Genomic DNA, 24,165 nt, shown 5'->3' with positions numbered 1-24,165 from the left:
GTAATAAATTTTATAATGCACAAAATATATAATACAGACAAGCTGAAAACGGTGAAAAATGCACCTGCACATAAATCAGTATAAAACAAGGAAACACACAATAGTAAAATAAACAGCAGATGAGTTCAACACGATGAAAGAACACCTGTTCGTGAACCCAGATACAATAATAAAATAATATCTATTCTTAAAAGAATACTAAAAGTAATATAACCTATAAAGACATATATATATATATATACAGCGTTTGCATGATCAGCAAACAAATTATCCCGTAGCTACAGCGATGAAATTTTTTTAAGAATTAAGAATTTAAGAAAACGGGTCTTAAAACAAAATTCTACAGAAGACAATTACTGTATCAAATTTATTTGTAAGTAACAAGAACAAAAAGTAGAAATGTGATTTTTATTTCACAGCTTCTTATTATTTGACTTGCTTTTAGAAATTTCAGTATTTGAAGTGTATTGATCTAATAAAAGGTATACCTACTAGCCGAAATGACTTACAATTAGATTACATGACATATAATATACATATTTAAATAAATTTCCGTTAAAATGTAGAGGAAATGAATTATTTCTAACCTAAAAAAATTCTTTTTAAACTCAGTACAATCACTTTTAATCAACTTTTGATATTTTAGTAAAATAATGTAAATATTTAGATATAATTAAGACTTATAATAATATAAAAATTTAGCTTGAACTGCTTTTTTAAATTGCTTATGGAAAGATACTTTAATAAGTGCAAGTTCTCAGCTTGATTTACCTAGCGCTAAATATAATTAAAATAAATTGTCTTGTGAATTTAAAGAGAAGTCATATTTTAGTTTTTAAAAAGAACTGCTATTGTTGCAATGACACCTGTATTTTTTTCTGTAAAATCTATTTTCTCGCCTTAAAGGTGTACCTTATTACTGCAATTTAGAAAGAATGTTTAAAAAATAACATCTGTACCTTTCTTTCTCGTTTAGGCAAATCTAAATGTATATAAAACTCACACCTTGTCTGATTCATTTGGCACAACGGGTTATTAACCATAAAAAATAAAAAAGTAATACAAAATCTCACAAGTAAATACTTAACGCAGAATACTATTAATAAAACTAACCTAATTTTGACTTCTTCACATTTTTACATCATATACATACATTTTTTAATTTTTTGATTAACGATCGATGATGATGTCAAATATTTTAAAATAGTTTCACTTTAACTACGACAAACCATGTGAAATCTTCAGCCATCTAAACCTGCACCTTTCAATCTTAATTATTACACTTCAATTAGTTCCTATTTCACCAACAATGTAAGACTTGTCAGGAACTGGAGTTGATAATTGAGTAGTTGCGTGCTTATTAATGTCATAATTTTTTTATTGTCCTTTTCAGCGCCGTCGGGAAGAATGCGAACGCAAGGCGAGGAGGGGGGAGATGGACCCTCGGTTGGAGTTCACTTTCCAACTTCTCATAGATGCTACCGGTCTGCCTAGGCACGAGATCATGGACCATGTGTTTGAAGGAGATATGGTAGGCCACTTTAATTTTAGTAGAAAATATTTTTTCAGTTTCATTCAAGCCAGACATTGAAGTCCGCCAAAGCAAGTATTGTTCAGATTTCATTCATTTTATAAATATTTAGTGCCGTTTTGGGTATTCAATAATTTATACATTTTACCGGCGCCTTCGCCAAAACTTGTTCAAATGTTATTTAATTATTAGAAGTAAGACATTTCTTACTACAGGGTGTTCCCACTTTTAGGTGTACAAGCGATTGAAATAATAAATAAAAAGCAAATTTAGCTCAAATATATACTTTAAATAGGAGCTTATTTGTAAAATATAACTTGGTCAGTATTGAAAATTTTAAGATTGCTACTATCTATTTTTTTAAGTGCGTTTGAGGAAAATATGGTCTTGTTGATAAAAAAATATTTGAATTTCATTTGTTTTTTAACATATATTGGCATATGAAAATAAAACTAAAGTACAGTATGTACAAGATTTTTTGAAATATCATACAATCAAATTAAAAAATATAATAATTATTTTTTTAAATGAGATATCGTTTCAAAAATCGATGGTTACGAGACTTTCTTAAAAATAAAATAATATCTCGGAAATAGAAAACTAATTTAGTGCAGAAAAAGCATAAAAAATTAATTAAACACCCCAATATCGGTTTTCCCCATTCAACAGCTCGACGAAATAAACCAAATCTTCCTACCCAACATGAAGACTAAGCTGATGTGGTTCTATCAAGACGTGGAGGACACCGAATCCCAGGCTCAGCAGGAGGCCAACAAAGCAAGCACTAGTCGACAACTGCAACCTAGCACCAGTAGAATCAATCTAATCAACCAGCAGATCGCACCCACTTATAAAAAAAAGTTGTTTCTAACCGATGGCACCACAGTACCGCTAACAGGGATTTGTATATACATTTTTAGGACCAACACCACCAAGCAGCTGCCTGAGGAAGGGTTCCAAAAGGTAAGTATGATTGGAGATGAAGGTAGATGTTTTCCATGTTTCCAATTTCTTCAGGATCTGTATTGTGGCATAATAGACAACCAAAAAATCGGTTTGGTAACAACTATAGAGAGGATCATAGAACATGTCTTCATGGAAGCTTTGGCACACCCAAGTCCCGACTGTGACGATGACGCTGCGAACTGTCCCATGGTCAAAAATCAACTGCTGCCGAGTCTGAGGTCCTTCTGCAGCGTCTTGAAGGGTAGGAAATTTACCATTTAGAAATATTTATTAACATGGTTCGTTTTCAGTATGTGAAGAAGTATGTGGGGAAAAAAACCTCTTCGATGACGGTCAGTACATCACCGGTAACAGTACTCCAGACGAAGTTAAGGAAATGGCAAAGCATCCAGAAAAAGTGGAATTCATGGAGGGCAGAGTGAAATCGTGGATCAAGAAGTTGGACGAGATTCTTAAGGAAAGCGAACAAATTAGAAAGGAGAACGATTCTTCAGGTGAAGTGAAATTCCAAAAATAAACTCTTTTGATTTTTATGTAATTTTAGGACCTCAAGACGAGCTCGAGTACTGGAAGAAAAGAGGAGCCAGGTTTTCCCAGATCGTCAACCAGGTCAATACCAGTGAGGTGAAGAACACCATTCTGTGCATCAAGTTGGCACATTCGAAAATCTTCAAGGAATGGTCCGACACCGACAAGAAAATAACCTTCTGCTACAATGAAGCCAAGGACAACGCTAAGTATATTCAAGCTTTGGAAACTAAATGCCACGCCTTATACTTGGACGATCCTGTACGGTTCATTAATTCTACTTGAGTTACGATTTTTTTTGCTTCTTTTAAAAATGTGTTATTTTATTTTAGGTTGAAATGAAGAAATCGATTCTAGGACTTCTTCAAACTGTTCGCTTAATACACAGTGTTTCACAATTCTATAACACTTCTGAACGCACGTCTGCTTTAATGGTGAAGGTAATGACAATACGTCAGCGCTATTTTTATAATAGTAATCTACTTCAAGACAATACTGCACTTGGTGGTAATAATTCACAAAAGAACCTCTTCTAGATTACCAACCAGATGATCGAAACATGCAAGGACTACATAACATGCAGAGGAAACGAAAGCATTTGGTCTCAGGACAGAGAGCACATAAAAGAAAAGTTAACCCAGTGCATCGTTTTGAATAAAGTGTACAGAAAAACTTACATCGCCGTAAAAAACCAACCATTTGTTGCTGGCGAACAGCCCTTCAATTTTTCCGAGAACTACGTTTTTGGAAAGTTTGACGCGTTTTGTAGGAGACTCAGCAAGATTATATCCATGTTCGACTTGATCGATGACTACAACGCCTTGTTTAAGAAGAGAATGGAGGGGTTGCTACTCGGTGATGGTAATTGCTGCGTTATTTATACACAAATAATTAAATTACCTTGGAGTTTGTTGCAGCTCTGGAGGAGGCAACACAGAAGTTCACCGAAATAAAATCGGTGGTGATGAATAAAAAATATGACTACTTAGATCAAAGGAACAGCGAATTTGAGAACGACTACAAAAGCTTTTTGGCGCTCACTGATGAACTAAAGGAAGAAATTGCCGATACGATCGAAACAAGCTATGATAGCGTTTGGGAGACACCACAAGGAATTCAATTCTTAACCAGATTTGAAAAGGTATTCTAGTATTTAATATTTCATTGAACTTGTTTAAGTTATAACAGTGCATCCATTATTTAGGTCAGTGAGAAAATTCCTCTAAACAAGATGGAGGAGAAATACGAAAGGATTCTCAAGCACTGTGAAAAAGAAGTTGATAGAATTATCAAGATGTATAAAAAACAGAAAGATGATCCGCCAGTACCTAGAATGTTTCCGCCAATAGCAGGTAGACTTTACTTTGATCTTGAGTACTTTCCGTCTTGTTTTTATAAATTTTCCTTTTTGTAAAGTCAACTGAATAGTTGCTATAAAGTCTATACTGTCATCAGAAAGTCAACTTATACAAATTTTAGGCAGAATTAAGTGGGCGAGATCATTAGTGTCCCACCTCGATGAACTATTATCGAACGTAACTACTCACCATATCTTAAAGCATATGCCTGCTACAGTTGAACTCTCAAAACGACACAGACTGGCAGAGAACATGCTCAAAAGTTTTGAAACCGATATGGTAGCTTTGTGGATGAATCAACACGTAAGAATTTTTTCACTTATAACACAAGGAGTTATTGTACTTCTATATACCTTTCTAAATATTACAAAGATGATCGAATTAATGCTACTTCAATCTAGGTTTCTGACGTAGACAACTGCCTTCTGAGGAACCTGCTAGCAGTGTGCCCAGAGCAACAAAAACTAAAAGTCAACATCCACAACACCATCCCACTGCTCATAAGAGAAGCAGATCTTATGATGAAGATGGACTTACCCATGCCAATGGTCGCGTTGACTCTATTCGCCAAGAAGGACCATTTCAGTTTAGTCCAAGATCACTTACAAGTAATTAAATTCAATTAATTGGTAACGTTTCTTTATCTACTTCTTGCAGTTTCTGATAAACGACTTCTTAACGACTGTGAAGAACGTTAAACTGGAAGTAAGGCCGTTGTTTTTGCCACATCTAGTGAAACTGATAAACAAGGTAGAACCGGGTCTAACAAAACTCAACTGGGTATCATCCGACTGGCAAAATTTCGTGGACAAGGGGAATGAGGCGATTCATGACTTCAAAGTTTTGGTGAGGACAAAACTGGTCGGTTGATTGTTGCATGTTTGACCTCTAAATATGTTTTATAGTCGGATAGAGTCCATGACATCTACGTGAACAGGGTCCTGGAAGTACTGAAGAGTATGCAGTCCATCCAACTACACGCACTCCCGGAAATAGAGGAGGATCCCTGGCGCGTAGACTATTTCAGCGATAAAATTGAGTCTGTGTGTCGAAACGCAGCTGCTGAACTCCACAAGAAGAGCCTGATGGTGGAGGAAGCTGTGGAAGAAATTCTGTCTTTGGTACGCAAAGTGCAAGTGGATTCTCCGTCCGCTTCAGACGAAGACGAGTTTTTCTTTGAAGGTAAGTAATGTAACTAATTTCGATAGCACGGATACTAAATTGTCTTATAGAAGATGACAAGCTGACAGACGTGGGCACGGCGTCGACGCAGCAGCAGTCAGACTGGTCCTTGGTGTGGGAATGTTTCGAAAAGCCTCACATCCTGCTCAGTGGCGGCATGGGCAAGGCTATGCAGGATGTCGTAAGGGGAGCCTTAGGTGAAATGCGACGTTACTACAGCAGGAAGATCGTCGATGTCTTGGTGAGAGTCACCAGGACTTCTTTGGATGCTTTGCGAAGGAGATTTTCAATGGAATGTTAGTTGAGCCTCTTACAATACTTTTATTTTATCACACATATTCTCTTGGTTTTGTTTTGGGTTGTTGTAGATCGTTCGGAGAGGACAGCGGTGTTTCTGCTGAACTCCGTGTTGCTTATTCCTAAAGTAGGCATCCAACCCAACTTGGAAGAAGTACAAGAGTTACTGGTAGTTGCTGGAAGGTATATCACCTCGGCATCCAAAGGCGTAGGACAGTGGACTGCTGGTCTACCACAGGTAAACATTTCTTTGTAATTGAAGTGCATATGTCGATGTGCGATATTGTTGCTGCTTTATTATAGGTCTTAAGAGGACAAAATTTGACCACATTACCATAAAATTTCAAACGGCTTCAGATTCGTAAAACTTATGAAACAATAATGTGAATCCTTTTGTTTAATGTTTAAAAATAATTAGATATGTTATGATGTTGACGTATAAGGAAAAAAATTAAGAAATCATAGCCATAAATCAAGCTTGATAGTCTGTTTTTAAGTAGCATCGGGATCATTTAAAAAACAAACAATTTGTACGAATCAAAATGGAAGTCTACAGCGATTTTCGAACATTAAATTCTGTATTTGAAACTTGAGTTGTCCACTTTTTGTACAACAATTCAAATATATCTGTATTCGTAGAAACTATTTTGTAGCATTTTTTAAAATATTAATCGATATCCTAAATGATTGGTTGTGAAGTAGAGTGACAATCTTACCTCGAAAGAGATTGGACTCGGCGTGTCGACTAACTGTTAAATGTGAAGGTTTCAGAAGACAGTTGTACAAGTTTTAAGAACCAAGTAAGTACGCAGAAGCAGCGTAGCGCAACAGCACGAAACTTATACAACTGTTACAGCGTATTGCAGACATTATTAATCGTTGTTGTTTTTTCCTCCCCCACCGAAACACCACCCACTACCATGTACAAACGACACACCGTATATTAACGACACACTCTCACCCTGTATATAATACACACTCATGTAACTGCTTTTGATTTGGTTCCCGTTTGTTTTGAAATTACCACCACCACCACCATCACCACCACCACCGCCGCCATATATATCTATAAACAAACACACCACCCACCACATTGTATCCGACGTCACTCCACTGGGCATGCGGCTTTTGTAAATTGCTGCTGAAGGCACCCCCACCGAAGAAATCCGTGTGGAAAAAAATCGCCGGCCCCAAACCCAATCTAATGGACATTGTGTACCGTTCTCGCAACGAGCAGAAGGCCGCCAAGGGAGCCGTCAAGACCAAGGAGGACGATTTCAAGATGAGGAGGAGGCGGCTCTACAGGCTGGCCACGGAGGAGAAACCCAAGTTCCCGCTGCAGCACAGGAACTTCTACAGCCACGTGATGGAGAACAAGGAGGTGGTTAAGACGCTGTCGCTGCTGTCCACTTGCACTCAGGATATGAAGCAGGTATTTCACGGGGCGTCTCGAAATTAACGTGTACTAATTTCATGTCCGAGACATTAAAAATAATTTGATCGGTATATGTCGGGTGGGTTCGACAGACGAATGAACATAACTGTTTAATTGCTGGTATACTTCAATGCTTGTCGGGGCATGTAGCCAGCAGAGTAGTTGTTTCTTGCAATATTACGAACATCTATTTTAGTTGTTTACTTCATTTATTTTATACGTAACTTACCATAAATTCCGTGATCAATATCTTATTAACAAATTAAAAAAATTCACCTATGTTCTGAATTCAGTCAGACAATTATTTTTGAATCACGAACATTACATCAAACCAAGTTTCAAATTTTCCTTTTAGAGGACATTTTTTTAGTCGTGGAATGTGCTGGTAAAATATTGCATGTACAAAAGTGTAGAATTTTCAGCACAGTTTCGAGTGTTGGATTTGGCTTTGTTGCAGGAAATGAACCAGTTTATTGCAAGATGGAGGCCTTACAGCATCCTCTGGAGAAATGAAAAGTCCCAACGCGAACTACTGAGCCAGTGCCTTTCGGAGTTCGAAACGTCGTTGAGAAAACACGAAGAATTGAACGAGCGGTTAACAACCGAACCCGACACGTTCGTCATAGCAAATTGCTTGGCTATATCTACGGAAAAACTGAAATTTGGACTTGTTACAGAGATCAAGTCGTGCACACACAGGTACGTATTTTGCTTCACAACAATCGCTATAGTTTTGAAAATTTCAAAGGAAGTTTTTTATAAACTATATTTTCAGAATTGGACAGGCAATGAAGAAGAAGTACCGTAGAGAAATGGACTACGTATACGCCGTTATAAGCGAAATGGAACGGAAACTGGAAAGAACTATAAGAGATCTAGATGATGTTCGTTCAATAATGGACACCTTGAAGAAAATTCGAGAACAAGAAGTAGATATGGAGCTAAAAATTGACCCAATTGAGGTAACGCTTCAACCCATACCTTCACCATTCCACTGTTTGATTTTTTAGGAGGCGTTTAACGTTCTTAGCCGTTACGACATATCTGTAGAAAGAGAAATACTGGAACAAGTTGACAACCTTCGTTACACTTGGAGTCAATTTTTGGATAGAGCCCTCAAAGTTCAAGTCAACTTACTAGATATGCAACCGCAGTTCCAAGATGACTTGAAGAACAATTTGGATAAATTTAGACAAGACAAAATCGACTACTGCAACGAATATAAAACTGCTGGGCCAATGCAACCTGGCCTCTCTCCAAGAGAGGCTTCCGACAGGCTTATCCTTTTCCAAGTAAGTTTAACCTACCTAGCTGCAAGTGAGTCACACTTTTCTTCTTACTCTTTGATTTTTATATGTTAACCTGGGATGAAAACAGTCTTAATTTGTTTATTTTGTAACTTTCTAGAATCGCTTTGATGGGATGTGGCGCAGGCTCCAAACATACCAAAGTGGTGAGGAGCTTTTTGGCTTGCCAACAACAGATTACCCCGACTTGGCCCAGATCCGTAAAGAACTGAATCTCCTTCAGAAACTCTACAAGCTCTACAACGACGTTATAGACCGAGTAAACAGTTACTACGACATACCATGGGGAGAAGTTAACATCGAGGAAATCAACAACGAACTCATGGAGTTCCAAAACAGATGCAGGAAGTTGCCAAAAGGCTTGAAAGAGTGGCCCGCTTTCTTCGCGTTGAAGAAGACCATAGATGACTTTAATGATATGTGTCCTCTACTGGAATTGATGGCGAATAAGGCTATGAAGCCTAGGCATTGGCAGAGAATTATGGATTCTTTAAAGCATACTTTTGATTTTGAGAGCGACGGGTTCTGTTTGAAGAATATTTTGGAAGCGCCTCTTCTTCAACATAAAGAGGACATTGAGGTAGAAAAATTCATACTTTAGTTTTCTTTTGACTTCTCCAATAGGATATAATATCTTTTTATTTTTTTTGACGTAGGATATTTGTATATCTGCAATGAAAGAGAAGGACATTGAAAGTAAATTAAGGCAAGTAACAACTGAATGGTCAATCCACGAATTAACTTTCCAAACATTCAATAACAGAGGAGAACTGTTACTTAGAGGAGACACAACAGCTGAGACGATTGGGCAGTTGGAGGATAGTCTTATGGTATTAGGTTCCCTGCTCTCGAACAGGTATTACTTGCGGCATAATAAAAAAGTGATTGAAAATGTGATTGTTTTCTTAGATACAACGCGCCATTCAAGAAACATATTCAACAATGGGTACATGACTTATCCAACACGAATGAAATCTTGGAGAGATGGCTCCTGGTGCAGAACATGTGGGTCTACTTGGAGGCAGTTTTCGTAGGGGGAGACATCGCTAAACAGTTGCCCAAGGAGGCGAAAAGGTTCTCGAAGATTGACAAATCTTGGCAGAAGATTATGCAAAGGGCTCATGAAACGTCTGGTGTAGTTGCATGTTGCGTTGGTAAGGTGTAGTTCAATATATCGTTAGTCTGTTCACCAGATTTTCACTAATTGTTTGTCCTAAGGTGATGATCTTCTAAAGCAGCTGCTGCCTCATCTCCAGGAGCAATTAGAGCTGTGTCAAAAATCCCTAAGTGGCTACCTAGAGAGAAAACGAACGATGTTCCCAAGATTCTTCTTCGTATCAGACCCAGCTCTTCTAGAAATTCTTGGACAAGCGTCTGATTCGCACACCATCCAGAACCATCTGCTCTCCATTTTCGACAACACCAGATGGGTGAAGTTCCATGATATTGAATACAACAAAATAACAGCTGTGGTTTCTTCCGAGGGGGAATCAATTCCTCTGGAGAAAGCAGTCAGAGCTGAAGGAAGTGTGGAAACGTGGCTGACTCAGCTGTTGCAGACTTCCCAATCTTCGCTCCATTCGATTATCAGACAAGCCTACAACATGATAAACGACCCAAACTTCCACTTGCTTCAATTCTTGGATAAAATGCCTGCGCAGGTGAAGTATTTTTCTTACACCCAAAACCTTTTTGTTAATGTGAGGTTCATTGTCATATGTCTCTATTTATTTCAGATTGGATTGCTTGGTTTGCAGATGATCTGGACCAGAGATGCGGAGCTGGCCTTAATGCAGGCAAGGCACGACAAAAAAGTCATGCCAGACACTAATAACAAGTTCCTGGAGCTTTTAAATACTCTCATAGATCAAACCACGAGAGACCTTACAAGAATCGAGAGAACGAAGTTTGAGACTCTTATCACTATACACGTTCATCAGCGAGATATTTTCGACATCCTGGTAAGCTTTTACTTTAATAGTTGGACAGTTGTGAATACGGTTTTAATTTTTAGTGCCGAATGAATGTAAGACACGTGAACGACTTCGAGTGGTTAAAACAGTGTAGATTTTATTTCAAAGAGGAGCAAGATAAGACACTCATAATAATAACGGATGTGTCGTTTTCGTACCAAAATGAATACCTTGGATGTACTGACAGATTGGTTATCACCCCTCTTACCGATAGGCACGCTTGAAGAAATCTCAAGCAATATAAAATCAACTTTAACTATGTTATGTTTTAGGTGCTATATAACACTTGCCCAAGCATTGGCCATGAGTTTAGGAGGAGCTCCTTGTGGACCAGCTGGTACCGGCAAAACAGAAACCGTAAAGGATATGGGTAAAACTTTGGCAAAATACGTCGTCGTTTTCAACTGTTCCGATCAGATGGATTACAGAGGTCTTGGTCGTATTTATAAAGGTAGACGCATACAGTTTTTATAATCTATTCTGGGAGTTCCACAAGGACTTATACTAGGTCCATTTTGTTTGATTAACATGTTACTAATGCTTTTGCGACTTTTGTATGTCAGGAAAATGCAACAATTTTATCGATTTTAGGTTTGGCTCAATCCGGTTCATGGGGATGCTTCGATGAGTTCAACAGGATAGAACTGCCTGTCTTGTCGGTAGCTGCACAGCAGGTTGCTGTAGTACTAGCCAGCAAAAAAGAGAAAAAGAAGAGTTTCCAGTTCACCGACGGCGATATAATCGACCTGTGTCCAGAATTTGGCATTTTTATAACAATGGTGACCTATGCTCCAAAAACCTCGTTTCTGTTAGAGTAACATCGTTTATTACAGAATCCTGGCTACGCTGGAAGGAAAGAATTACCCGAAAATTTGAAGATACAATTCAGAACAGTCGCCATGATGGTACCAGACCGCCAGATCATCATCAGAGTTAAACTTGCCAGCTGTGGTTTTCTTGAAAATATAACACTCGCAAGAAAGTTCTACACCCTCTACAAACTATGCGAAGAGCAGCTGACCAAACAAGTCCACTATGATTTCGGCTTGAGGAATATCCTGTCGGTATTGCGCAGTTTGGGGGCAGCAAAGAGGGTGAATAACAAAGACACCGAGAGTACTATAGTGATGAGGGTATTGAGAGACATGAATCTCTCGAAACTTATAGACGAGGACGAGCCGTTGTTTATTTCCTTGGTGGCGGACTTGTTCCCGAACCAAGTTCTGGAAAAAACCGCTTATCCAGAACTGGAAGATGCCATTGAGAATCAAGTGGAACAAGCGGGACTTGTGAATCATTCCTCTTGGGCTCTTAAGTTGATTCAGGTAGGGCAGTGTAAATTGACTGATAATATACTTATATGATATAGTAAATGTTCGATGTGGCCATCTGCGTTTGTACTAAACAGTATTACGCGCTCTGAAGAGAATTATAAATGTCATAGTCAAGTGAAATGTGAAATTATGCGTGTACATTCGTTCTGCGACCGCAACCTTTTGTCTATATTCACCGTACATCATAGCATAGTTCTAAATTGGTGATTGTAAAAAAATAACGTCCGATTAAGACAATTTTACACATACCAGACTTCATATACCCTCTGCACATGAAAAGCGGATGCACGGGAGTGATTTGAAACTCAATACTACAACAAGTCAGTAAATAATTGTCTAGTTTTATAAAATTTTCAGCTGTATGAAACGCAACGCGTTCGTCATGGAATAATGACTCTTGGCCCTACTGGAGCTGGCAAGACGACATGCATTCAAATTTTAATGAAATCTCTGACGCAAATGGGAGACTTCCACAAGTAATACTACGATAACTTTAATTAATAATTATTTATACCATTCAATAATTTTAGAGAAATGAGAATGAATCCCAAAGCGATCACAGCTTCCCAAATGTTCGGTAGGTTAGATGTAGCTACTAACGATTGGACAGATGGGATATTTTCAGCTCTATGGAGGAAAACTTTGAAATCCAAACAAGGTATCTGTCACCTAAAATATGGTGATCATTTCAAGATTGAAGTTTGTCTTCATATCTGCCATCCTTTGTTTCTATATTGTTACAAATAATGAGTTAAATTTTTAAATTTTAGCTGAACATATATGGTTGGTGCTGGATGGTCCAGTCGACAGTATATGGATAGAAAACTTGAACTCTGTCTTGGACGACAACAAAACCTTAACTTTAGCAAACGGCGACAGGTTGGCAATGGCCCCAAACTGCAAAATAATTTTCGAACCACACAACATAGACAACGCCTCTCCCGCTACGGTATCAAGAAACGGAATGGTCTATATGAGCTCGTCGGGGTTGACTTGGAAGCCGGTTGTAAGAGCTTGGCTCAAGAGGAGAAGCCAGAGTGAGCAAGATGTATTTACTACTCTATTCGACGAATCTTTTTCTGAACTGTATACCTGGGGGACTCAAAATTTATCTTTGGTTATGGAGGTGCTTCAGTGCAACATTACCTTACAGATTCTGAAATTGCTGGAAGGTTGATGAGGAGTATATAATAGTCATCACTGTCTAAAATTTCGTTTCTAGGGCTCATTCCCAGCCAGGTGGAGACGGACGACATCTCCGCAGCTAAATCCGATATCGGTGACGATGACGATATGCTTGAAGAGTCCGAGAAAAGCGAGGAGCATAAGTTGCTTACATCTGAGCATTTGGCAAAGTTGTACGTATTTGCTTTGACCTGGGGTATGGGCGCCTATCTGGATGCAGAAGACAGACTAAAGTACGACGTGTTTCTGAAGGATAGTTTGAGCTTTTTGGATCTGCCAATCAATGACAGAAAGAATCCAGATGTAAGTACATTTAAGATTATTAATTTTTTATTCAAAAGTGACTTATCAAAGTAACCAAAATTGCAGGCAACAGTCTTTGATTATGCTGTCAGTTCCGATGGAGAATGGAAGCTTTGGAGCTCAATGGTGACGAACTACGTGTATCCTGAGACCAGTACGCCAGATTTCTCTACAATACTCATCCCCATTCCTGACAACGTCAGGATCAACTACCTAGTGGACACAATAGCGAAGCAAGAAAAGGCGGTACTGCTTATTGGCGAACAGGGCACAGCCAAAACGGTCATGATGAAGTCTTACATGAAGAAAGCCAACCCGGAACTGTACCTAAACAGAGCCTTCAACTTTTCCAGTGCCACCTCTCCCTATCAGTTCCAAAAGATTATAGAGAGCTATGTGGAGAAGAGGATGGGGAACACGTTTGGTCCTGGGAATGGAAAGAAAATGATCGTTTTCATAGACGATATTAACTTGCCTGAGATTAACTGTTGGGGAGATCAGGTGAATATCAAAATTTTGAGCTAATTAACAGTTATTTTGCATGATGTGGTAGTATTTACACAGACGAGCCGGCGAAGCAAGAAGAGCGCCAGAAGAAAGGGCCCTAGCCGGCGGGGCCCAGCCAGGACAAAAGGAGGTCCCACAAAGCGCCTACACCGGCCGCATTTGCGGTCGGGGTAGACGACGGATGGGGCCCACCTACGAAGGCTGTCCAGGTCTACACGAGATGAGGCAGGATAAAGAGGGATGATCCCCCTCGATCCTAAATCATTGAGGCCAATTTCTAGCCATGGAATAATGGCGCGTGTGGTAGTAATAAAATTATATCCAGGTAACCAATGAAATCGTGAGACAGACCATGGACATGGGTGGCTTTTACAGCTTGGAGAAACCAGGGGAATTCACCACGATCGTAGATGTACAATTTGTAGCCGCGATGGGACAACCCGGTGGTGGCAAGAACGACATACCCTCCAGGCTCAAGAGGCAGTTTTGCATGTTTAATTGTCCGCTGCCGACAGACACGTCAATAGATAAAATATTTGGAGTAATAGCCCAAGGTCATTACAACTCCAAGAGGGGATTTTCCTTGGAAGTACGGAATCTAGTTAAGAAACTGATACCTTTGACAAGAATTTTATGGAAGAACACGAGGCAGAAATTGTTGCCCACTCCGGCTAAATTCCACTATGTTTTCTCTCTCCGAGATCTATCAAGGATTTGGCAGGGGATGGTAAGTGAAAAGATCACATTATATTAGATTATCATTTTAGTCAACGATCAATTTCTCTTGCAAGATTGGCACCCTTTCCACAGTAATAGAATCTGAGGGTTGCATGATGGTGCTGTGGAAGCACGAATGCACAAGAGTTTTCTCCGATAGATTCACCTTAGAGTCCGACAAAGAGTGGTTCAACGAGGAGTTGTTGAATTTAGTGGAAGAGCACCTAGGAGCGGACCTTCGATCAAAAACTGAACCAAATCCGGTATTCGTTGATTTCATGAGGTAAAATAGACGACAGTATATCACTGACAACATTAATTCCTTATTTTTTCAGAGATGCTCCTGAGCCGACAGGTGAGGAAGGTGAGGATGCCGATATGGAACTTCCCAAGGTTTACGAACCAGTCGACGACGAAAACGTATTGCGAGAGAGGCTAGATATGTTTCTGTCTCAATTCAACGAGATGGTGAGGGGAAACGGCATGGACCTGGTGTTCTTCCCCGACGCTATGTTGCATTTGGTCAAAATATCGAGGATTATAAGACATCCTCGAGGGAACGTTATGTTAGTTGGTAGGTGGGGCAAATGGTGACTCTAGAAATAGCCTCTTGAATAGAAATAAACTATATTTTGACCATTTCAGGTGTTGGAGGAAGCGGCAAGCAATCACTTACCAAACTGTCATCGTTCATAGCCGGTTACAAGACTTTTCAGATAGCCCTAACCCGCTCTTACAACATAGCGAACTTCTTGGAAGACCTTAAGGTCCTTTACAGATCGTGCGGATGTCAGGGGAAGGGAACTACTTTTATTTTCACCGACTTGGACATAAAGGAAGAGGGTTTCTTAGAGTACTTGAACAACATCCTTTCGGCTGGTGTGATGTCGAATCTGTTCACTAAGGACGAACAGGCTGAAATCATACAGGAATTGACTCCTATCATGAAACGAGAGAACCCAAAGAGGACCCTAAATCAGGAAGTCGTGATGGAGTACTTCATGAACAGGACCTGCCAGAATTTGCACGTCGTCTTTTGTTTTTCACCGGTAATGATAGTCCTTGCATAAATTCTGATTACTGTTATTTAAATTCCAAACAAATAAAAGATAGGGTGCGTCTAAGCGGATCATATTTCCAATTCTAGGTTGGTGAGAAGTTTAGAAATAGAGCATTGCGCTTCCCAGCTTTAATATCAGGTTGCACCATAGACTGGTTTCAACCATGGCCGAAGGATGCCCTAATCTCAGTGGCCGAACACTTCTTGGCAGACTTTGAGATCGAATGTACATCGGAAGTGAAACAAGAGTTAGTTAAAGCACTCGGATCTATCCAAGACGTCGTATCGTGCACGTCCACAGAATATTTCCAGAGGTAGGACCTGATAATAAAATAAAACACTCGTTTCATTTTCAACTAACCGGGAATTTTGCTGCTTAAGGTTCCGTCGAGCAACCCATGTCACCCCAAAGTCTTACTTGAACTTCATAGCGGGCTACAAGAGCATCTACAAGAGTAAACAGAAGGAATTGAGCGATGGCGCTCTGCGCATGGATACCGGTCTGGAGAAATTGGCGGAGGCTTCATCGTCGGTGTTAATCTTGAAGAAAGAATTAGCTGTTATGGAGAAGGAGCTAGCCGACGCTTCTGAAAGGGCTGAAACGGTTCTTACCGAGGTTTGTTTCATGACGTAGTACATTTTCCAGTCCAAATCTGTCAAACAATTCATACATATTTTTGTAATTCTGTTTTATGTACTTTTTAAGGTAACTGAACGCGCGATGCAAGCAGAGATTGTGAAGAATCAAGTGCAAAAGGTGAAAGAGAAAGCTGAAGTTCTAGTATCTTCTATAGCCGAGGAAAAGGCTCTAGCTGAACAGAAACTGGAGGCTGCCAAACCGGCGCTAGAGGAAGCCGAGGCAGCTTTGAACACTATAAAGCCTGCACATATTGGTAATGTAACCCGAGGGGTAATTTCTTTACTTATCTAACTACCGCTATGACCAGTATCATAAAAATTACCTAATTGACTGGACTTACATTTATATAGATAATTCTGTGACTAACTGAACTCGCAAGTAACCCTAGCCTTCCTCTAGTGACTTTGTGTAGCAATACGGGACGGGTTAGTCAATCTCATTTAATCTATTCTTATAGCTTGGAAAATCCGCCTAAAAACCAGCTATTTGATCTATTATTATTTTTCTAACAACTTATTCTCGGAATTCCTACGTTCTTTGGAATGCATTTCGCGCGTTATTTGAAATATCGATTTTTCTCTTCATACCAGATGCTCAACACATTACCCTAACAGTCTAAGTGAACTTGTTAAAAAATATTGCTAAATTTCATAAGGCCTTCTCCGAACGACGGGCTTGTGGCGACGCTACCTACTTGAAAGCTCTTAACTTTTCGATAAATTAGTGTTGACTGAAATATTTTACTTTTTGGCAAATCCGTTCCGAGAACTAATAAATAAATTACCACGCGTCCCAGCTTTTGTTACAGTAAGTTGAGATTGAAAATATATGGAAGAGTATGTTTGGAAAATTTTAATTGATAATCACCTACTCTAAAGGGGTAAACAAAAACATAATATAAAGAATATCATATGAAGATCTAGAGGAACTCCTAAAATAAGCTAAACTATGTAAAAACGCTGGCTAATAAGTTTTTATTTGCATTTTTTGATTTTGAGAATACATGTAACTGAACGCTTTTTATTTTCCTTTTGTGTGGAATTTTTAAATAGTCCGTAAACAACATATGATATATTTTTAAAGCAGAATTAAATCATTTAAAAATAAAAGTGGGACAAAGATTGACCCCTGAGGAACACCAGCGCTAGTAATTGAACTATAAGATGTGTAATCTCCATATTCTACAAAATAAAGTCTAATACTGCTAAGTTATTAGAAAAATAAATTAATCTAAGTTTAAAAATTAAAAGAGAATGGCACAAATTAAATTTTGTAAATGCTTAATGATTATTATTAATGGTTAAATACCTTCTGCATATCAGTTTGCCTTTGAGTAGCTAAAGCGTCAGATAACTACCGAAGTTAGTATATTTCTCTATAAATACATGTTGATTATACAGAATTACCTTAAAAAGCTTATCAAACCTACTTAGAATAGACATTGGTCTACAAGAATAGGTAATTCTTCACACAAGACACATCGCCACTCTTAAGAATTGAACGAAATTTTCTAGTATTCCAAATATTTGAATACTGATTCATGAACAAAGTGTTAATTAATTTTTTAAATTATTTTCAGCTACTGTGAGAAAATTGGGGCGGCCGCCTCATTTGATCATGAGAATAATGGACTGCGTCCTCATCCTGTTTCAACGAAAATTACATCCTGTCGTGCCTGATACCGCAGCGCCTTGCCCAAAACCATCATGGCCTGAGTCGTTAAAGGTAAGAGTCTTCTCTAACCTTTAACTTTAACTTTTCTGAAAGTCTATTTGACTGTATTTTTTCTTTCTCAAAATATTAAAATAATGCCAATTAATATTTAAAAAATAGGTAAAGAGGATAAAGGCTGGTTGATGCTAAAACGAATGCGAATATAAGAACGAAGCTGCTCTATAATGAATGAAGTATTACAAAAATAAATTTGGAAATTTTTGTCAAAATTAAAACAAATTTAATTTTTACGTTTCGTTTTAACTAAGAGGTTCCTATTTAAGATTTCAAATTTGATCACTGCTATTCTTTAGAGAGTTAAATATTTTGTCCCGATGACTTTTATAGATTTTCAATATTTACCTTGTTTTGATATATTTGGCCCAATTATCATATTTTGACCTCAGGGTTATCTGGTAGCATTTGGTGCTCCATCACATTTTAATCAAAAGAAACGGAAAGCTTATTTAAAACAAATTTAGAGTAAGAGGTTTAAAGAAAATAGTACTGTCAATCACATTTTATTGGAAATCCTTTGAACTTTTCGAGGAATACTCTGTATAAGTAAATTTGTGTAATTTATGAAATATAAGTAAAATCCACTATACGATACATCCTATCTTAGATGATGGCCTCAACCACGTTCTTGCTTCAACTTCAAAACTATCCCAAAGACATCATAAACAACGAAATGGTGGAATTACTTCAACCGTACTTCCAAATGGAAGATTACAACATGGATACAGCCAAGCGGGTCTGTGGTGATGTCGCTGGTTTGCTGTCTTGGACGAAAGCCATGGCGTTCTTCCACAGCGTCAATAGGGAAGTTCTACCTTTGAAAGCTAATTTAACTTTGCAGGAAGCTAGACTGAAAGTAAGTCGGAAACTACTGTTTTTATTTTTATTTTTACGTGCCCGTGTTTCTTCTAGGTGGCCATGGAAGACTTGGCTGCAGCTGAACAACAACTGGAGGAGAGAGAACAATCGTTGAGGGAAGTAAAGGAGCAATACGACAAAGCAGTTTTAGAAAAACAGAGACTGACGGATGCGGCTAACTCGTGTCTGAGGAAGATGAACACTGCCACCACACTGATAAATGGACTCGGTGGCGAGAAGGTCAGGTGGACGCAGCAGAGCAAGGAGTTCAAACAACAACTGGGTAAATTTCTTAGTAACATAATAAATCCTAAATAAAAATTACTTTTGACATATTTTAACTAATAAAACTGAGGCGAGGTCATTGAGATAAGATTATTTTGTTTATTAGTTTCTTGCTTTCACTTGAGAAACTTTTTACAAAAATCCCTCTTAAGCCGAATATATAAATTTTTTCTGAGAAGATGGAAATTACCTACATTTAGATTTTTTAATGTTTTTAATTAGTCTTCTTACCAGTTAATTTAATTTCAACGAAACAAGTTATGTAAGACTTACATATATGTCAACATTTTGATTACCCAGGTCGACTAGTCGGAGATGTTCTTCTGGCGACGGGATTCCTGTCTTACTGTGGCCCATACAATCAAGAATTCAGGGCAAATCTAGTCAACACCTGGATGGAAATTTTGTTGTCCAGATCGATCCCGTACACGGTTAACTTAAACATTACAAACATGCTCGTGGAGAATTCCACAGTTTCCGAATGGACCCTTCAGGGACTGCCAAATGATGAGTTGTCAGTCCAAAACGCATTGATAGTTACCAAATCAAGGTCATACCCACTACTCATCGATCCACAGAACCAGGGTAAGATGTGGATTAAGAACAAAGAAGCGGACAACAATTTGCAAATAACTTCTTTGAATCATAAGTATTTCAGGACACACGTTGAAGACTGTTTGTCTTTAGGTAAGCCCAAAAAGTTTGCTCGTTAATGGAATCATTGAACATGATCTTTTTCAGCACCACTTATTTATTTGAATAGATACTTTATCCCATACGAAAGATACGAACGACCTATTCTTGTTTTAGGAAAGCCACTTTTAATAGAAGACATCGATATAGAGTTAGATCCGGTCCTGGATAACGTTTTGGAAAAAAATTTCATCAAATCAGGCTCTATAGAAAAAGTTATAGTCGGTGATAAGGAATGTGATGTTCTCAAAGGGTTCATGTTGTATATTACGACCAAATTACCAAATCCACCATATTCCCCAGAAATTAGCGCCAAAACCTCCATAATAGACTTTACTGTTACCATGTTAGGTAAGTTTTCCTTTCTTTTTTTGTTGAACTAGTTGGAACTAGGAAGTAGTCGATCATAGAGAGTATAAGAAGGACGTGTTTGTCATAAATATACCAAATTCTCATATGTAGGATTGGAAGATCAACTGCTTGGGAGAGTTATCTTAATGGAAAAATCTGACCTAGAGGCGGAGCGCGTGGCGCTCTTTGAATCCGTGGTACAGAACCAGCGCAGCATGAAAGACTTGGAAACCAACCTGCTAAGTCGGTTGAACTCTACCCAGGGCTCCCTGGTGGACGACGAAGAACTGATAAACGTCCTCCAGGTCACCAAAACCACTGCCGAAGAAGTGACTCAGAAACTGCAGGTGTCAGCTCAGACTGAGAGGAAGATCAACGTCGCCCGGGAAGAGTTCAGGGCGGTGGCAGCTAGAGGTTCCATTTTGTACTTCCTCATCGTGGAAATGAGCAACGTCAACGTCATGTACCAGAACTCGCTCAAGCAGTTCCTGATTCTTTTTGATAGTTCAATTACTAAGTCGGAGAAAAGTACCAACACGGCGGAAAGAATAGACATCATATTGAAGTATCTTACTCATGAGGTAAAGCAAATTGTAGTGTCTGACAACTGCTATTAGGTGGTTGTAAGTTGTCTTCATTGTAAGTTCTTTCTAGGTTTGGACTTTTACTCAAAGAAGTTTGTACGAGCGACACAAAGCACTATTCACACTGATGATGGCCATGAAGATTGACTTACAGAAAGGAGTCATAAGTCACGAAGAGTTCCTGGCTTTCATAAAAGGAGGTGCTTCTCTAGATTTAAATGCAGTGGTTCCAAAACCTTTTAAATGGATTCTGGACATAACTTGGCTGAATCTGGTTGAAATCAACAAGTTGGCCACTTTTTCGGACGTTCTAATAAAGGTAACGGAAAAAGAGAAAATGTGCGAATGTGTGATTTTCACTGTCAACTAACACCGAATTTATTTCCATCCTTTAGAAAAGGTCAGAGTTTATCTTTAATTTTCAAATTACTGATTTTGATTACTCTATTTCTTGTTTCAATGTTTGAATTTTGCAAATACAGAATTCTAATGGGTGTTTCTTATGAGTTCTGTTTTCTAAACATGCATCTGGCTTGAGTTTTTATTGTTAATCAGATTGAAGCGAATGAAAAGGACTGGAGAGTTTGGTACGAGAAAGAAAAACCAGAAGAGGAAGACATACCTTGTGGTTATCACAAAAAATTAGACGTTTTCAGGAAATTACTGCTGATCCGTTCATGGAGTCCAGATCGTACTTTGTCGCAGGCTCGAAAGTACATCATGGGTAAGAGCTTTTTCCCATTTCGAAGTTTGTCAGCACGTGACAAAAACGTTGCTAAAAAGTGTTTTTATTTCTTATAGATTCTTTGGGAGAAGAGTATGGCGAACCTTGCATATTAGACTTGGAAGCAACGTGGAATGAATCAGAACCAACTACTCCTTTGATATGCATTCTATCCATTGGCTCGGATCCTTCCCCACAAATATCTGCGTTAGCAAAAGCTAAGGAAATAAGTATGTTAATGAAATTATAAGTTTTACTGAAGACCCTGATAGGTAGAACAATTCAATTAATAAAAATTACACATCAACTACATTTCAGCACTAAAAGCAGTCTCCATGGGTCAGGGGCAGGAAATCGTAGCCCGAGACATGATCGAATCGTCCATGTCGAACGGCGGGTGGGTTCTCCTGCAAAATATACACCTTTCTCTGCCTTTTGCCACTGAGGCAATGGGTATGATTGTAGACACCGAGAATATCCACGAAACCTTTCGTATCTGGTTGACAACGGAAGTTCATGAACAATTCCCCATAGGGCTTCTCCAAATGGCCATTAAATTCACCAACGAGCCGCCCCAAGGGATCAGGGCTAGCTTGAAGAGGACTTACCAGAGCATCACTCAAGACTACTTGGACTACTCGGCGCAATCGCAGTGGCCACCTTTGCTGTACGCCGTCGCCTTTTTGCACACGGTGGTTCAAGAAAGGAGAAAGTTTGGGCCACTTGGTAATACATTCGGTGTTCCATTGAAATCTCCTGTTTTCAAATGTTTGGTATTGCTCTTTTCTAGGATGGAACGTTCCTTACGAGTTCAATCAAGCCGATTTCGCTGCTAGCGTCCAGTTCATCCAGAACCATCTGGACGATATGGACCCCAAGAAAGGAGTGTCATGGCCGACTGTGTGCTACATGTTGGGAGAGGTGCAATATGGTGGGAGAGTAACTGATGATTTTGATAAGAGACTGTTAACAACTTTCACTCAGGTTTTATTTAATACGTTATCATACAACTGGTTTTATTTATACTTTGCGTTAGGTGTGGTTCTGTGACATACTTCTAAGACCAGGCTTCGAGTTCTACAAAGGTTACAAAGTACCACAAACTAGGAACTTGCATGGATACATCGACTACATCAATGCATTGCCTGCGACTGATTCACCAGAAGTTTTCGGTTTACATTCCAACGCTGATATCACCTATCAGATAAACACTGCTAAGGGTGAAGATGTTGCCTTACCATTATTTTTCAACAAACGTTTCATATGTAATTTTTTAGGTATTCTAGACACAATTCTTAGCGTGCAACCAAAAGAAGGAGGTGGTGGTTGTGGTGAAACCAGAGAAAGTGTGGTGTATTGCTTAGCCCAAGACATGCTGCAGAAGTTGCCGATGCAGTACAACAGTTTCGAGGTTAAGGATGCCCTTCAAAGGATGGGTGCCCTACTGCCAATGAATATAGTTCTGCGTCAAGAAATAGACAGGATGCAAAAAGTACTTAAAGAGGTAAATGATGACTAATTTTGTACTGCAATCTCACGACTGTCCTTTTATGTTTAGGTTAAGTCCACTCTAACTGATCTAAAGCTTGCCATAGACGGAACAATAGTCATGAGCCAGAATTTAAGAACTTCCTTGGATGCCATGTACGACGCAAGGATTCCAGAAAAATGGCTAAAGGTAACTTTGGGTCTTGCTTTTACAAAACTGTTAATACAATGAATTTAGATATCTTGGGAGTCAGCAACGTTAGGGTTTTGGTACACGGAACTCCTGGAACGGGACGCTCAGTTCCGGAACTGGTGCCAAAACGGCAGACCTAACGTCTTTTGGATGACTGGCTTCTTCAATCCTCAAGGATTCCTAACGGCTATGAGACAGGTAACTGCCTATCGTTTCCGATCTAATGAAAGTGTAACAATCTCATTTTTAAGGATGTTACAAGGGCTCACAAGGGTTGGGCGTTGGACTCTGTAGTTTTACAGAACCTCATAACGAGGTACAGCAAAGAAGACTTGAAGGAGGGTCCACAAGAAGGAGTTTATGTCCATGGACTTTTCTTGGAGGGCGCTAGTTTAGATCGTAAGTCTGGCAAGTTGGTCGAGAGCAAACCAAAGATCCTGTATGAGCAGATGCCTGTAATATACATTTACGCCATTAATACGACGGCCGGTAAAGATCCTAGGTTGTACGAGTGTCCGATTTACAGGAAGCCGCAGAGAACGGATCAGAAATACGTTGGTTCCATCGACTTTGAAACAGAACACAATCCAAGGCACTGGACGTTACGTGGTGTTGCACTTTTATGTGATATAAAGTAATATTTATTTATTTGAATAAAAGAATTATTACTTATTTCGTTAACTCTTTGTAAAGTACCAGTTGAACACAAAGAATAACAGTACATATACGATGAAAACAAAAGATCATTTGCAATTACAATTTTTTGAAATTATTCGATTTATTTTTTTTTAATTTATCGAAAAATGCTTGTAATCTTAGCATAACCTGATGAAATGACAATTTTTTGGGGTTTAAATGAGCAAAAACAAATTAATTTGGAAGTACACTCTCGAAAATTTAGTTAAAAAAAGGACATCCTCTGGACTTGTATACAA

General features: G+C 38.8%; 1 protein-coding gene across 1 annotated transcript; it reads left to right on the top strand.

Moving 5' to 3' along the window:
• The first annotated feature begins 1,396 nt into the window (after positions 1-1,396).
• LOC108909355 (dynein heavy chain 5, axonemal) lies at positions 1,397-23,868 on the top strand. Its single transcript, XM_023454623.1, has 56 exons — positions 1,397-1,531; positions 2,201-2,494; positions 2,549-2,738; positions 2,788-2,991; positions 3,042-3,286; positions 3,358-3,465; positions 3,562-3,886; positions 3,943-4,166; positions 4,230-4,377; positions 4,505-4,686; positions 4,785-4,991; positions 5,041-5,229; positions 5,289-5,565; positions 5,616-5,861; positions 5,934-6,100; positions 7,010-7,294; positions 7,755-7,996; positions 8,073-8,259; positions 8,308-8,589; positions 8,705-9,184; positions 9,261-9,460; positions 9,514-9,758; positions 9,823-10,265; positions 10,341-10,565; positions 10,619-10,791; positions 10,850-11,028; positions 11,169-11,356; positions 11,411-11,902; positions 12,269-12,387; positions 12,442-12,569; positions 12,682-13,083; positions 13,134-13,399; positions 13,466-13,900; positions 14,232-14,633; positions 14,698-14,906; positions 14,959-15,197; positions 15,269-15,672; positions 15,771-15,997; positions 16,065-16,299; positions 16,390-16,576; positions 17,903-18,048; positions 18,662-18,910; positions 18,967-19,195; positions 19,498-19,884; positions 20,008-20,241; positions 20,353-20,822; positions 20,896-21,144; positions 21,381-21,549; positions 21,627-21,779; positions 21,868-22,275; positions 22,340-22,533; positions 22,586-22,769; positions 22,827-23,053; positions 23,108-23,227; positions 23,276-23,428; positions 23,482-23,868. Exons 1-56 carry the CDS (start codon positions 1,436-1,438, stop codon positions 23,866-23,868), a joined length of 13,935 nt encoding a protein of 4,644 aa, XP_023310391.1. The 5' UTR covers positions 1,397-1,435.
• Positions 23,869-24,165: the final 297 nt, after the last annotated feature.

This window comes from Anoplophora glabripennis, unplaced genomic scaffold (assembly GCF_000390285.2).
Source record: "Anoplophora glabripennis isolate ALB-LARVAE unplaced genomic scaffold, Agla_2.0 scaffold143, whole genome shotgun sequence".
NCBI classification, from domain to species: Eukaryota; Metazoa; Arthropoda; class Insecta; order Coleoptera; family Cerambycidae; genus Anoplophora; species Anoplophora glabripennis.
The sequence above is the reverse complement of the archived record's forward strand: the minus strand, read 5'-3'. Positions and strand labels throughout refer to the sequence as shown.